This window comes from Megascapheus bottae, chromosome 22 (assembly GCF_031878675.1).
Source record: "Megascapheus bottae isolate mThoBot1 chromosome 22, mThoBot2.hap1, whole genome shotgun sequence".
Taxonomy (NCBI): domain Eukaryota; kingdom Metazoa; phylum Chordata; class Mammalia; order Rodentia; family Geomyidae; genus Megascapheus; species Megascapheus bottae.
The window spans coordinates 30196387-30212878 of record NC_143530.1 but is presented as its reverse complement, the minus strand read 5'-3'; the positions used below and the strand labels follow the sequence as shown (position 1 = coordinate 30212878).

Genomic DNA, 16492 nt, shown 5'->3' with positions numbered 1-16492 from the left:
GTCGAATGGGGAGAGGCGAGCCCCGGGATTGACGGGCCTCGTGATTGGCTGGCCCCGGGAGACGTCACAGAGGGCGACGTCAGCGAGAGCCAACTGCGGGTTCAGCGAAGCCTGCGGTGCGAAGGGCTGGGGGAGTTCTCCCTCCCGCCACACCCGTGGTTCCGGGGCTACGAGCGAGAAATCCTTAGTTTGGGCCAGAGAAACTGTCAATGGATCATGGAAGTGAGCACAGTTTTGCATCTTAGGAAGTTTGGTGCGTGGTTCTGACGAGAAAACGAGATAAGTGATTTTGGAAAGTTAGAAGTTCGTCAGCTGAAAAATGTTAAATATGAAATTGGAGTTTCTGTCAGGAACTGCAGTGACACCTCTTCACTCTCACCTCAACAGCTCTAGGATATATCAGTCGAATAAGGGTGGGGTTTTTTGTTTGTTTTTATTTTTGTTGTTTTGTGCCAGCCCTAGGGCTTGAAATCAAGTCCTGGGCCCAATCCACCTCCCCTCCCCCCAAGGCTTGCAAATCTACCACTAGAGCCACAGTTCCACTTTCAGCTATGGGGCAATTAGAGACTCTTATCTCTAATCCGAGATAAAGCCTTCCTGCCCCACTAATTTCGAATTGTGATCTCCTGAGTAGCTAGGATTATAGAGGAGAGCCACTGGCGCCTGGCTGAATAAGTATGTCAAATCTGCTGAGGACTGAAGTGAAAGGTGGAGGACTGGGGGCATGGTGGTCATCTTAAGGCCAGTACAGGATTATTATTATTATTTTTTTTTTTTTGCTGCTCCTGGGCTTGACCTCAGGTACTGAGCGCTGTCCTTGGACTTTCTCAAAGCTAGAAGTCTACCACTTGAGCCTCAGCACCACTTCCGGCCTTTGTTTTCCTTCTATGTATGTGGTACCATACCACATTTAGTGCCAGAGGATGGATGAAAAAGTTGTAAAATTATAACTGGGGATTATGGATTTACACACACAAAGAAATGAAGCTCTTGCTGTTTTGCCTGTATGTTTGTTTTTTGCAGTTGGAACACAAAGCAAGACTGCTCAGATCCCCAGTCACCACAACCCAAGAAACATCGGTTTGTATGACAGAGAAATAATGATTATAAGGTTGGGCCTTTCACTATTCCTGCCTAGCCTGCTTGACTTTCTTTTTTATAATGTACCAAGTGATAACACAGGTTGGAACAACTTAAAATTGTTTTATTTGATCAAAATTGATTAAATCTTAATATGGAGGCTATTTCATGGATAGGTATATGTTGTAAACATAACAAAAATGCAGAACTCTTAAAATCAGTTATTTACTATGTAGACAACACAAACCTATCTTCCATAGGAAATACTGGAAAGGCTCTATCTCTCCACTCCCTCCGCACACATTTTTTTCTTCTTCCCCCTCTCCCTGGTACTGGGGTTTAAACCTTGAGCCTGGAGCTCGCCACCCAAGTACTATGGTCATTTTACCACACCTCTGATCCCTTGCTTTGAAATCTTACCTAGCTATGCCTCCCCAGGTAGCTGAGATTGTAGATGTGCTCCACCATGCTCAGCATCCCTGCTACTATTTGCCCGTGCTGGTTTCAAACTGCGATCTCCCCTACCTCCATGTCCTAGGTGTCTGGAATTACCAGCACATACTACCATATAATCTTGAAAAGTCATAAGTGTACTCATTTTATACAACAATAACTATCTCTAAATAGAAACACTGTGTGATGATTCAAATATTAAATGAACAGATACTGAAGTGTTGGCTAGAGATTTGGAGACTAAACACAGTAGGAATTTTATAAACAGTTGGATGAGGAAATAGAAAAGTTTTAAGAGAGAAGCACATATCAGGGTAAGATGGTTCAAGTGCAGGAAATGAGCCTGATTTGGCTAGAAGAGGGGAGAATGTTGGCTGGGCACTAGAATGGCACTCAGTGTAACTGGACATCTACTGACGAATGCTGCAGATAGATCAATGTGGTTGAAAGTGGGCTCGGTGAAAACATCTTGCCAGTTGCCTTCTTACATGGTTGTGATAGGAGATAGAGTGAAAGCATGGGTCATGAAGAGACATTTTTCCGAGGAAAAATTGACAGGATTTAGTAACATGGCTGTAGATGATGAATCAGAGCGATAGCCAAGATGGCCTCCAAATTTCCAACCCTTTTCCATCATATAGTGGTATACAACTAAAATTCCAGTCCGATGGTCGTAAGATTGGGAGTTAGATGCCAACCTAGGCTACATAGCAATAATTGTTTCAAAAACAAAACAAGAGTAGAGCAACTTCTTGAGAAGAGTCTGAAAGGTTAAGAGTCATGGTCAGTTGGGAAGGGAAGGCTGTTCCTGGTGGAAACTTGGTATATGTAAAGGCCTCAAACAGAGATGTAGTCTGGAAAAGCAGGATGTGCAGGAGCAATGCGGGTATGGACATTTGAATGTCTTCATTTAAAAAGTAATTATAGGGGGGCTGGGAGTTTGGCCTAGTGGTTAAAGTGCTTGCCTAGCATGCATGAAGACCCAGGTTCGATTCCTCGGTACCACATACATAGAAAAAAGCCAGAAGTGGTACTGAGGCTCAAGTGGTAGAGTTCTAGCCTTGAGAAAATCCAAGGACAGTGCTCAGGCCCTGAGCTCAAGCCCAGGACTGGAAAAAAAAATAAAAAAATAAAAAGTAATTATAGGGCTGGGAGAGTGATCTAGTGGTAGAGTGCCTGCCTAGCATGCACAAAGCCCTGGGTTCGAGTCCTCAGTACCACATACACAGAAAAACCCAGAAATGGTGCTGTGGCTCAAGTGGTAGAGTGCTAGCCTTGAGAAGGTTCAAAGATAGTAAAGAGAGAAGCCAGGTGCCCATGGCTCACCTTGTAATCCTAGCTACTCAGGAGGTTGAGATCTGAGAACTGTGTTTCAAAATCATGACAGGAAGAAAAAAATCAAAGAAACTTTTTCTCCAGTTAACCAGCAAAAAGCCAGAACTAGTCATAGCTTAGGTAGCAGAGTGTCAGCTATGAGTTTGGAAAAAAAATAGGTAAGAAAGAGTAATGGGGAGAATTTGACCATGGAACATTATACTCATGCATGGTAATATCACAGTGAAACAGTCTGTATAGTTAATTTATGCAAATAGAAAATAAAAAGAAGGCTGGGAGTTTGGCCTAGTGTCAGAGTGCTTGCTTAGCATGCATGAAGACCAGAGTTCAGTTCCTCAGTACCACATACATACAGAAAAGCCAGAAATAGTGCTGAGGCTCAAGTGGTAGAGCTCTAGACTTGAGAAAGCCCAAGGACAGTGCTCAGGCCCTGAGCTCAAGCACAGGACTGGCAAAAACAAAAAAAACAAAACAAAGCAAAAAAAAACCTCAAGTCACATTGTCTGAGAGAATAGATGTGACAGGGAAATGTAGAAAGAAAATTAATTTGCAGGTTGGTATCTGATTTAGTCAAAGTATTCAAATAAATAGATGGTATTGCATAAATTGCAATAAGTGTTTTGTGCAAGTGAATATATTTATGATGGTATTTGTAAATATTCTTCTAAGTGACTTAGAGATCTTTTTGTAGATCCCAAGCCTTTTAGCAAATTACTGGATGGTAGCCATACATATTAACTTACTATTTTCCAAATCAGTATCTACTATCATGCAATGCCACCAAATGAGATTTAAAATTTAGAGCAATGAACATTGCTTCTTTCTTAAAGAGGGTGAAGAAGAACCTTTTTGTGTGCACATACTGATACTAAAATTATGTCTTTGTTTTTTTTCATATATTTTTATTGTAATTAATAGAAGGGTTACATTATATTTACCAGATAGAAGGTACATTCATTCACATACATTGATACCCTTTCTCATATGTCTGTTTGTTTTAAGAGACCTTCTATCATAAAGCAATTAGGAATAAGGACTCTCAGACATTTTGGTCAACATCCCTGGCACCGCAAAAAAAAGAAAAGGCTTTTGTCCTCCCCTACAGATCCTATACATTCTGAAGTGGATGCTTCTCCTGAAAAATTAGAAAGCATGTCTGACTCAGATGCCATGAATGTCAGTGGTCTTTCTCAAGAATTCTCTCACTCAGATTCTCTCTTCTGTATGGAAGCTAATGCTGTCACCTTGGACTTGCCTCAGGTGAGCTTTGTTACTAAGTTCTGGGAAGTTCAGGTACATTTATCATATCTCCTCACATTGGGACTACAAACATTTCTCTAAAAGAATGAGGAACTTGGGGCTGGGAGTTTGGCTTAGGGGTGGAGTGCTTGCCTAGCTTGTGTGAAGACCCAGATTTGATTCCTCAATACCACATACATTTAAAAAAAAAAAAAAAAAGCTCAAGTGGTGGAGCTCTAGCCTTGAGGAAGCCCAAGGACAACGCTTAGGCTCTGAGTTCAAGCCCCAGAACTGGCCCCCCCCAAAAAAAAGAATGAGGAATTGGAAGGCTGGGAATGTAGCTTAGTGGTAGAGTGCTTTCCCAATATGCATGAAGCCTGGGTACCACATAAACAGAAAAAGCCAGAAGTGGCACTGTGGCCCAAGTGGTAGAGTGCTAGCCTTGAACAAAAGAAGCTCAGGGACAGTGCCCAGGCCCTCAGTTCAAGTCCCAAGACTGGCAAAAAATGATGAAGAACTGTAAAAAGATTTTCAATGAACATAAATTGGAGGAATTCAGGACCTGGTCTTCCTACTCCCATCAACATACAAAGAAAGGTAAAATTTTGCAAACAGAGTGCTACAATTGACCCTTCCTAGCTTGCTCCTGAAATTCCAAGAATATAGCCTGTGGTCCTCCACAGATTTCACAGTCTAAACCCATGGAAACACCTTAGTCCCTTGCAAAAGGGAGCCCAAAGGACTTGATTCCTGTTCTAAAGCATCCATCACTGTGGCATTCAAATGATTTGACTGGCATGCACAATGACAGTGACATCATCCTGAATGGAAATGACTGCTACCCTGTATCTTAAGATTGTAATGTTCCAAGACATTGGTCTAAATGTTTGGCAGTTCCCAGGAAAAGTAGAAGGGAGTAATAGAAATGTATTAAATTGTGCCATATGATAGTACATTTTCATAGTTTAGATAGACAAGTATCAGAAATTTCATATGGTCCAGCCTATGAATTGACAAAAGTTTTCTCTAGACATGTGAAAGGGTATCAATGTATGTGAATTAATGCACCTTCTATCTGGCAAATATCATGTAACCCTTTTACTAATTACAATAAAAAATACAAAAAAAAGTTTTCTCAAAGGGCTATATATGATAGGAAATTGACAGTTAAACTGCATTTTAAAATTCTGCCTCTAGGAGCTGGGCACCAGTGGCTCATGCCTATAATCTTAGCTACTCAGGAGGCCGAGATCCAAGGATCAAGACTCAAAGCCAGCCTAGGCAGAAAAATTCCCAGGAGACTTTTACTCAAAAACTGGAAGTAGAGCTGTGACTCAAGTGATAGAGCCATGACCTTGAGCAGAAAAGCTCAGGATAGAACCCTGGGTTTAAGCATTAGATCCCTCTCTCTCTCTCTCTCTCTCTCTCTCTCTCTCTCTCTCTCTCTCTCTCTCTCTCTCTCTCTCTCTCTTACACACACACACACACACAGAATGATAAATTAGTGGTATACATACTCTCATACACCCCTGTGTTTACAGAGTCATGATCTTACCTAGAAAAAAAATCCAAACTATTAAAACAGTATCACTTAATGAATTTCCTAAAGTCATAGATGCTAATAACAGGGAACTAAATACACAGTGGGGGAAGATATGAGAAGTACACTCTCCCTGTACAACAAAAATACTAATAAAAATTGCTTAATAAGCCAGGCATGGTGGCTTATGCCTGTTATTCTAGCTACTCAGGAGGCTGAGATCTAAAGATAGTGGTTCAAAGCCAGCCTGGCACTAAGGAATGTGAGACTCTTATCTCCAATTAATCACTAGAAAATGGGAAGTGGGGCTGTGGCTCAGGGGGTAGGACAGAAGCCTTGAACTGAAGAGTTCAGGGGTAATGCTCAGGCCCAGGGTTAAGGCAGTAGCCTTGATCTGAAGAGCTCAGGGATAGCTCCCAGGCCTAGAGTTAAAGCCCCAAGACCCACAAAAAAATTCACTTAATAAAATACATACACCTTTAATGTACATGTTTGCTTGAAATATGAATATTAATGATCTTTAAATTGTTAATACAGAATGAAACAAAGAATGTAAAAACAGAAAATGAGTCTTCACCCACTCTTTCTGAAGATATTTGTAGCATACAAGACAATTTGCTGAGTGGTAAGTATCTCTTTTTTTTATCGTCAGTTGTGGGGCTTGAACTAACTCAGGTCTAGCAGTCTACCACTTTGAGCCACAGAACTACTTCTAGTTCTTGTGGTTAATTGGAGAGGAGTCTCATGGACTTTCCTGCCTAGATAGGCTTAAAACCTCAGTTCTCAGATCTCAAGCCTTGGAGTAGCTAGAATGACAGGCAAAAAAATATTGGCACCCAGCTGTCAGTATCTCTTTTTTTTTTTGCAGGGGGGGAGGTCATGGGGCTCGAACTCGGCCTGGACGCTGTCCCAGAGCTCTTCAGCTCAAATGGACCACCCTACCCCTGGGCCTGGGCATTGTCCTGAGCTCTTCAGCTCAAGGCTAGTGCTCTACCACTTTGAGCTACAGTACCATTTCCAGTTTTTTGGTGGTTAATTGGAGATAAGAGTCTCATGGACTTTCCTGCTGGGCCGACTTTGAACCATGACCCTCAGATCTTAGCCCCCTAAGTAGCTAGGATTACAAGCATGAACCACTAGTACCTGGCAGTTTTTACCTTTATTATACATATGAGGAGGCTCAGTAATTTATCCAAGGTGGTATATACAAATGAACTGTGAGTCAAGTCAGTCACAACACTCGGTTATATACTGTATGAGAATCTCAAAAGATAGGTATTGGGCCTGGAGTGTAGTCTAGTGGTAGAGTGCTCGCCTAGCGTGCACAAAGCCCTGGGTTCAATTCCTTAGTACCACATACACACAAAAAAAGCCAGAAGTGGCCCTGTGGCTCAAGTGGCAGTTTGCTAGCCTTGAGCAAAATTTGTCCAAGAACAGTGCCCAGACCCTGAGTTCAAGACCCAGGACTGGGAAAAAAAAAAAAAAAAAAAAAGATGGCTACTGTTATAACCAAGTGTCTTCTCCTAGTCTTAGGTTGATAAATGAAAGTTATTTTGGATTTCACCATATAAGAACAGTACACATTGATCATGTTCATTAAAGAAAACCCAGATGTTGTATATGTTGTATAGAAATGTCTTTATGTTTTTAGTATTACTTAAAACTAAAAAGACTGGACAAGTCTATTGACCTCAGAGAATTCAGTAAGAAAAAGCAAAAGAAATACAGAGGCTATGAACACACGATCAGTGTGCCAAGAAGGTCCCTTTCTTCTGTTGTACTTATTAACTTGTAGATGGGCACCTTCTTGCTGTCTCTCAAAACTGGAATTTTCTCTACATTTCTGGATTTGGATCTGTTGTTCTGCCTGCATTTATACCTAATTACTTCTATATGACCTTGTTTTACAGTATAGTCACAGTCTAAATTTTTGAATTTACACAATTCAGCCTATGACAGTATGAGAAAATTTTAGAAAAGCAAGAACTTTATAGATTCCAAAAGAATGAACATTTAAAAAGATGACAATAAGCTGGGCACTGATGGCTCATGCTTGTAATCCTAGCTACTCAGGAGGTTTGAGGATCATGGGGCAAACTACTAGAGCAGGAAAGTCCATGAGACTCAACATCAATAAATTACCAAAAAGCAGGAAGTGGTGCTGTGGCTCAAGTGATAGAGCACCCAGACCCCGAGTTCAAGACATAGGATGGCATACACACACACACACACAACACAAGAAAACAGAAGTAGAGCTCAGCTCAAGTGGTAGAGGACCAGCCTTGAGCAAAAAAGTCTAAAGACAGTGCCCAGGCCCTGAGTTCATGTCCTAGTGCTGGCACAAAAAGAGAGGGGAGGGGGAGGGGAGGGAAGGAAGGGAAGGGAAGGAAGGAAGGAAGGAAGAAGAAAGAGAAAGATGGGGGAGGGAAGGAAAGAGGCCAGGAGGGAGGGAGGGCTATAAAGTAGCATTTACTTTGTTGTACTGGAGATTGAACCCAGGGCCTTTCACATGCTAGCTAAGCCATTTTTTCCACTTGAGAGTGGTATACTTCACCCCTAAAATACCATTTGATGTATATCAACTTGACATGTTTGGAGATGTAAAACATAGGAATTTATTTGTTTGTTTTTTTGCTAGTCCTGGGTCTTGAACTCAGGGCCCTTGGGCACTGTCCTTAGACACTTTTTGCTCAAGGCTAATGCTCTGCCACTTGAACCACAGTGCCACTTCTGGTTTTTTTTCTGTGGTACTGAGGAATTGAACCCAGGACTTCTAGGCTAGCACTCTACCGCTAGGCCACACTCCCAGCCCAAGAATAGGAATTCTTATGCTACTGGGGTAGAATGTATATTTATACAACCAATTTGGGGAGCAATTTTACAATGTCTAGAAAGTTTAAGGTAGGTGTTTTCTACAATTTAGGAAATCTATTTCTAGATACCATACCTGGAGCCTTCACATGCTGTGTATAAGGTATTATATATAAGAATACAGTGCTGGGAGCTGAGTAATTTAAAAATTTACACTACAACCATTTCTATGATGCCTTATTTACAAAGTTAGGTTTTTGGAGGTGGCTGTGATTTAAAAAAAAAAAAGTAAATGCTGCATGAAAATCAGTATAGAATAAAGAAGTATAGTTCTGTTTTCAATCTGATTCCAAGATTTAAGATAATACATGCTATCTACAGTACACATTCAAGTAGTTACTGTGGTTAAGACAGGGTCTCACTGTGTAGTCCAAGCCACCCTTAAACTTTTTATTTATTTGTCTTTTGCTCATGGGGGGTTTGAACTCTGGGCCTGGGCGCTATCCTTAAGCTCTTCAGCCCAAGGCTTTCACTCTACCACTTGTGCCATAGCACCACTTCTGGTTTTCTAGTGGTTAATTGGAGATAAGAGTCTCAGCATCTTTCATGCCCAGGCTGGCTATGAACCTCAATCCTCAGATCTCATCCTCCTGAGTAGCTAGGATTACAGGTATAAGTCACTGGCACCTGACCTCAATGGATTTTTGGTGTGTGTGTGGGGGGGGGTGTCATGGGGCTTGGCCTGGGCGTTGTCCCTGAGCTCTTCAGCTCAAGGCTACCACCGTACCTTTGGCCTGGGCATTGTCCCTGAGCTCTTCAGCTCAAAGCTACCACCCTACTCTTGAGTCAAGCCCCACTTCCCATTTTCTAGAAGTTAATTGGAGATAAGTCTCAGGTCCTTTTGTGCCCAGGCTGGCTTTGAACCTTGATTCTCAGATCTCAACCTCCTGAGTAGCTAGGATTACAGGGGTGAGCCACTGTGCCTGGCCCACAATGGATTTTGTAAGTAAGATTAAACAAGTTTGGAACTAGAGGAAGGGTAAAAGTGGTAGAGTGCCAGCTGTGAGGGGAAAATCTGAGTAAAAACTAAGGCCCTGAGTTTAAGCCCTAATACTAGTACAAAAAGAAAAAAATAAACAGGTTTGTGTTTAGTATTCTATCCTATAATTTTATAGTCTTTTGAGGCATTTTATAATTAAAATATTTCAGAATTGCAGCAAAAATGACTAACGAAGTCTTAGAATGTACTGTATTTGAGCAGGATAATACATAATGTGCTTTCCAATAACCCCTACCTTCAGCATTATTTGGGGATTGAACCCAGGGCCTAGAGCTTGGTAGGAAAATGTTCTACCTTTGTAGAAAGTCCTTCCACTTTGTTTTTTGAATAGGATCCAGTCAACTCTTCCTAGTCTGGTCTCAAATTTTGGTTGTCCTGCCTCAGCCTCCTAAATAGCTGGGATTCTAGGCATGTACTACCAAATGCTTTTATGTAGAAACCATTTAAGGACTTCTTCCTTCCATGTAAAATGAGTTGCTTTGTTTAATTTGCTAGCACAAGCTATGCTAAATCCTATATAATGACTGAGGTTGAAATAATATATAATCCCTAGAACATCTCCACAGTTTATTTCTCCTCTTTCTTTCTTTCTTTCTTTCTTTCTTTCTTTCTTTCTTTCTTTCTTTCTTTCTTTCTCCCTTTCTCCCTCCTCCTCCTCCTCCTCCTCCTCCTCCTCCTCCTCCTCCTCCTCCTCCTTCTTCTTCTTCTTCTTCTTCTTTTTGCCAGACCTGGGGCTTGAACTCAGGGCCTGGGCACTGTCCTTGAGCTTCTTTTGCTCAAGGCTAGCATCCTACCATTTGAGCCCCAGCATCACTTCTGGCCTTTTCTGTTTATTGGTACTGAGGAATTAAACCCAGGGCTTCCTGCATGCTAGGCAGGCCCTCTACACTAACCCACATTTCCAGCCCAGTTTATTTCTTAAATTTAAGTTGCGACATAGATTTATGGTCAACCTTGCCTTATTTCCTCCTTTCTTTTCCTAAGGAGATATCAACATTGAGAATTACCCACAGAAGGTAAAGATAGAGCCAATTAACCCCAACATTTCTTCAAGGCAATTTGAACCTATTTGTAAATATCATTGGATAGAAGCATTTTATGATGACTCGACATTTCAGAACATTATGGAAAGCCTTTCTTATACAGAGAACTCAGAACTGCAAAATCATGGGTGTCATTATGCAAAGGAGACCAATATAAATCGAGATTCACTTGAGGAAGAAAATCCAATGGAAACTTGCCTGTCTACAAATAAAGACCAACCTGCTCATGATTGTATCAATAAGGCTCCTGGAAATCCATCTATAACCAACTACAATAAAGAGACACTACAGTTCACAGAAAATGTACAGGCTGAATGTACTGTCAAGGAATGTGCTGTCAACCCTACTCAGCCTCAAAGCTTTTTAGATAAAGGAAGTATCCCCAGAAATGTTGAAAAGGCATTTTATAATGACAATAGCTTTAAACTGCTTGATCTGAGAGTTCATTATAAAGCAGAAGAGGTAAGATTATTGATAATGAGTAAAGCCTTAGAATATTAAAGAGTAAAGAGATCTTAAAAATAAGTGTACTTCGGCGCGGTGGCTCAGGCTTGCAAACCTAACTACTCAGGAGGCTGAAATCTGAGGATCAAGGTTCAAAGCCAGCCCAGGCACAAAAGGACCTGAAACTCTTATCTCCAATTAATCTCTAGAAAATGGGAAGTGGGGCTTGGCTCAAAGGTAAGGCAGTAGCCTTGAGCTGAAGAACTCAAGGACAGGGACAGCACCCAGGCCGAGATCCAGCCCCATGACCACCAAAAATCAAACAAACAAAAACATTTATATAGCTAGGTGCTGGTGGTAAACACTTGTAATCCTATCTGTTTAGGAGGCCAAGATCTGAGTATTGAAGATCAAAGTCAGCTCAAGCAGAAGAGTCTCTGAGACTCATCTCCAGTTAACCACCAAAAAACAAAAGTGGAGCTGTGACTCAAACAGTACGACACTAGCTTTAGGACAGACCCTCGGCCCCGAGTTTAAGCCCCAAGAATGGCACGGAAAAAATTAAAAGCAAAAGACATGTATTTAATTTGTGTCTCCCTGATGAAAATGAATTATGAGACCATTAGTCAATTCAGATTTTTTAAATTCAAGTCCATATTTAACATGAGCTCTAACAATGGTTGGTTCTATGCAGATCAGGACTCATTAGTCATCTGTTTATGTGTCCTAGCATATACATGATGTGCTGAATATGATGTTCTTATATTTGTTAACCTAAGCTCTCAAAAATTGAGTATATGTAATGAGGGAAAGATGAGAAGAGGAAGATGGGAGAAAGATGTTGATTAAGCTATTTGATAATCTTGAGATTTTACTATTTTGTGTGGACAAGTTAAAAATCATTTTTTTCTAATGGAATGAAAGTATTTATCTTTTGGTTTATTTTGAATTGTTTGACAGTCCTAGGGCTTGAACTCAGGGTTTAGGCCCTGTTCCTGAGCCTCTTTATGATTAAGACTAGAGCCCTACCACTTGAGCCACAGCACCACATTAGGCTATGAGTAGTTTATTGGCGATGAGAGTCTCATGGACTTTTCTGTGTGGGCTGGCTTCAACCAATCAGATCTCAGGATCCTGAGTAGCTAGGACTATTAGACAAGAACCATTGGCACCTGGCTTGGTTTACTGATTCTAGGCATACCTATAGTATTCTAAAAGCACTGAAGAGATCAGCAATGTAAATTCTGCACTCTCTAAATTAAGAAAAAGCTCTAAGAATTAGAATGGATAAGTACATATATTTCAAGTTTTCTTTACCTTTTGAGAATGACAAGAAAAGATATCACTATTGTGTTTCATTTGTTTTCATTTGTGTTTCATTTCGTTATTCACTTGTTTTGAAGTAGATGGCAGAATGTGAAAGAGTTCATTTACCCAATCTTGATTTCTCATGATAACATTAAAAAAAACTCTGCTTATTATGATTTAAGATTGCACCTTCCTCTTTCTGTTTCATTTGGTCATTTTTTTTCAGCCAATCAATAGCAATAAATACTTTGGGCATCTCTATGGTTGTGTACTGATTAAAAATAAAACAAGCGTGGGCCAGGAGTTTGGCCTAGTGGTAGAGTGCTTGCCTAGCATGCACGAAGACCGGGGTTCAATTCCTCAGTACCACATACATAGAAAAAAGCTGGAAGTGGTGCTGAGGCTCAAGTGGTAGAGCTCTAGCCTTGAGAAAGTCCAAGGACAGTGCTCAGGCCCTGAGCTCAAACCCAGGACGGGCAAAAAATAAATAAATAAAGTAAGTGAGTGTGGGGGGAAGGACAGGAGTTTGGCCTAGTGGTAAAGCGCTTGCCTACCATGCTCAAAGACTGGGGTTTGATTCCTTGGTACCCACATGCATAGAAAAAAGCTGGAAGTCAATACTGTCCTGGTTAAAGAGTCTGGGAAGCCTTCCCAAAAGACGTCATTAAGCTGAATTTTAAAGTATAAGTAATTAATTAGGAAACTAGGGATGGGTGAGCATTTTGTGCATGAAGAATACTACCTGCAAAATCCTCTGTGTCATTTGGAATCATGGTACTGAGTTGGACTTGAAAAAAGCCCAGTGTTTAAAAAAAAATAACAAAATAAAAAACAAACAGGGTTTCTGGAAACAAGAAGATTGTAGTTGATAAGCATGGAGTAGTGCCACAGGTCAGTCATCTTGGGGGTCTAGGAGGCCTCAATAAGATTGCTTTAATCCCAGAGCAATGAAAAATCATTAAAAATGCAGAGGATAAGTATCTAAATTAATCTATTACTACTCTTATTAATACCATAATTTAATATCCTTTACTAACCCTCCCCCCCCCAAATCCTATATTGTGGGCATAATTCAACCATGAAGCTTGCTGTCTGCTATCCTATGGTTCATAGAGTTGAAGTATAGCTAGGTAATGATCTAGTGAAGAAATTTTAGAAGTCTTTTTTCAGAAAAGCCATTGTAGTCTATGGGTAATTGATATTTGTTTTCTGCTTTTGATTTGAAATCAAAAATCATAAAAGTTGGTATTATAAAAATAGTATCATTTTTTTTTGTCAGTCATGGGACTTGAGCTCTGGGCTTGAGCATTGTCCCTGAGCTCTTTAGCTCAAGGCTACCACCCTACCCCTTGAGCCACCATGCCACTTCCAGTTTTCTGGTGATTAATTGGAGATGAGTCTCATAGACTTTTTTCGTGCTTAGGGTGGCCTTGAACTGTGATCCTCAGATCTCAACCCCCTGAGTAGCTAGGATTACAGGCATGAGCCACTGCACCTGGATCATACTTCATCTTTTGTGAATAAATACGTTACATGTTTTTTGTATACCAACTGGTTATACTCTGCTGTGCTGATAGAAGCTATACATATTTTTAGCAACTAATACTTTGTTAAGTAGTTATTATTATGGGAAGTAGGTAACATTATTATTTAGTAGCAGAGGAAACCAAACTAAGGTCAGCTCTATCTGGCCTCTGAGCCCCCCTACCCTCTCTACTCTTTCACATTTATTTTATTTACTATAATTTACAGACTGGAGTTTCTTCAAAAGAAATGCAGAATTCCAGGGTTGTCAGTAACCAGGAGGAAGTGGCAGTGGCAGGTGTGGAAAGCATAGGGACTACCAGGTCTTGGTCTCCAGCAGACAACCCTATGAATGGTGTAGCATCTCAGAAACACTGCCTGACACCTTCCGTGGGGCAAGACATGGAAAACTTATGGTCTCTGGAAGAGGACTTGGCTTTAAATGAAGTCTTACAAAGATTAAAACATACTAACAGAAAGCAGCTCGTGCAGATCCAAGACCTCCAGTATAGAAATGAGCATTTAGAGAAGCAGGTGAAAGAATTACAAATGAAGATTACCAAACAGCAGACGTTCGTTGATATCATAAGCAAACTAAAGGAGAATATCGAGGAATTAATTGAAGACAAATACAATGTAATGCTAGAGAAGAGTGATACTAACAAGAAATTGCAGAATTTGCAAGAGATTTTCAATGACACCCAAAAACATTTTCAGGAGACCAAGAAAGAGAAGGAAACTTTACAACTTCAGCTTAAAAAGATCAAGGCCAATTATCTTCATTTACAGGAAAGTTTCCTTGCTGAAATGCAAGAGAAAAACCTCTCTGTAGATCAGTGTATCCAAATGGATAAAACCTTGTGCGAGAAAGAAGAGGAGATCAAAAGCTTGCAACAACTAAAAGGAGAATTGGAGATGGCTACAACTTCTGCTTTGGACTTGTTAGAAAGGGAAAAAGAGACCAGAGAACATGAGCTCTTGACTTTACAAGAGGAATTTCAGAAACAGGAAAAAGAAAGCCTGAGAGAAAAACGGAAATTGAAATTAAGAGTTGAGAAGTTGATCATGCAAGTTAAAAATTTGCTATTCACATGTGAACACGAAAAGGCTAAGAATGCAAAACTTCAGCAACATATTGATGTGATGAAAAATGAAAATGCAGAACTTCAGCAACAGATTAGAAGATGTGGGCAGCAAAATTGTGTCCCTAAATTTGAGATGTCTCAGTTAATGGAACAATTACAGGATGTCATGGAGCCAGATATTACCAAGGTATCGATGCAGATTTCTTTTGCGCCCTCTCTCTCTCTCTCTCTCTCTCTCTCTCTCTCTCTCTCTCTCTCTCTCTCTCTCTCTCTCTCTCTCTCTCTGTCTCTCTCTCTCTGTCTCTCTCTCTCTCTCTCTCTCTCTCTCTCTCTATATATATATATATATATATATATATATATATCTTCTTTTTTTCCTGTAGTTTTGTGCAGACACTGGGCCTTGAACTCAGTTCTCATTCAACTTTTCACACTCATGGCTGGTGTTTTATCACTTGAGCCATACATACCTTCAGCTCTTCATGCAGCTTATTAATCTCTCATAGAATGCCACTTAATGCAGTATTTGTAGAAAGGACCACTAACAAAAAGAGAAATCAATAGAAAGTTTCTCCACTAGTTTGGGCAAATTTCTTTTGGTTCACAAATACTCATCTTAAAAATGAATAATTCTTGACTCCTTGTGATTATTTTTGTTGAGGTGGCAACAAAGTACATAAATACATACTCCCAATCTTATGAGACATCTCTCAGAAGTTCTCTGTGTCTGTCTCTATCTCTCTGTATCTCCTTCTCTCCCTCCTCCCCTCCTCCTCCCCTCTTCCTTTCCTCCCCCCTCCTTTTTTTTTTTTTTTTTGTCGGTCTTGGAGCTTGGACTCTGGGCTGAGCGTTGTCTCTGAGCTCTTCAGCTCAAGGCTACTGCCTTACCCCTTGAGCCACAGCCCCACTTCCAGTTTTCTAGTGGTTAATTGGAGATAAGAGTCACATGGCCCTTAGTGCCTGGGCTGGCTTTGAACCAGCATCCTCAGATCTCAGCCTCCTGAGTAGCTAGGATTCCAGGTGTGAGCCACAGGGCCTAGCTCAGTTCTTTAAGTTCTATACTTCAAATGGTTTTCCACCAAAAACCTGGAAACATATATAGAAAGGAATAATTTCACAAGCCAGAGCAGACTTGTGTATTACCTTGGCAGGTCTGCCTTAGACTATACCAATTTTAACCAACCATAAGAAAACATTATTAGCTCTGACTACTTAGAAAGAAAGCTAATTTGAGCTAGAAGGTTCCTCCCCCCCCCCCGCCCCCAATGCATTTGTTTTAATTTAAACTGTCTGATAAATTGCCTTGGAGTTAACCTCAGAGAACTCGCATGATTGGTAATCGGTGTGAAGTTTCCAAGTAAATAATTATAATTTAATGATTCTTTGGAAAAATGGAACAATATTTTATGTCTTAAAAATTCTAAGAGGGGGGGGCCGGGAGTTTGGCCTAGTGGTTAAAGTGCTTGCCTAGCATGCATGAAGACCCGGGTTCGATTCCTCGGTACCACATACATAGAAAAAAAAGCCAGAAGTGGTGCTGAGGCTCAAGTGGTAGAGCTCTAGCCTTGAG

The 16492-nt window shown here is 40.7% G+C and overlaps 1 protein-coding gene across 10 annotated transcripts in view; it reads left to right on the top strand.

The window, feature by feature from the left end:
* Positions 1–75: 75 nt before the first annotated feature.
* Positions 76–16492, top strand: part of Cage1 (cancer antigen 1) — a 51718-nt gene continuing 35301 nt past the window's right edge. For 4 of the 10 annotated variants that reach the window (XM_090356433.1, XM_090356428.1, XM_090356438.1 and 1 more), the window contains exons 1-6: positions 76–222; positions 1024–1080; positions 3871–4128; positions 6185–6272; positions 10503–11023; positions 14066–15109. In XM_090356433.1, coding sequence (XP_090212559.1) covers positions 217–222; positions 1024–1080; positions 3871–4128; positions 6185–6272; positions 10503–11023; positions 14066–15109 — 1974 coding nt within the window. In that variant the 5' untranslated portion in view covers positions 76–216. Of the gene's footprint in view, positions 254–317; positions 414–1023; positions 1081–3870; positions 4129–6184; positions 6273–10502; positions 11024–14065; positions 15110–16492 lie in introns of those variants that run through there. The other 6 variants (XM_090356432.1, XM_090356431.1, XM_090356429.1 and 3 more) reach the window with 6 other exon arrangements.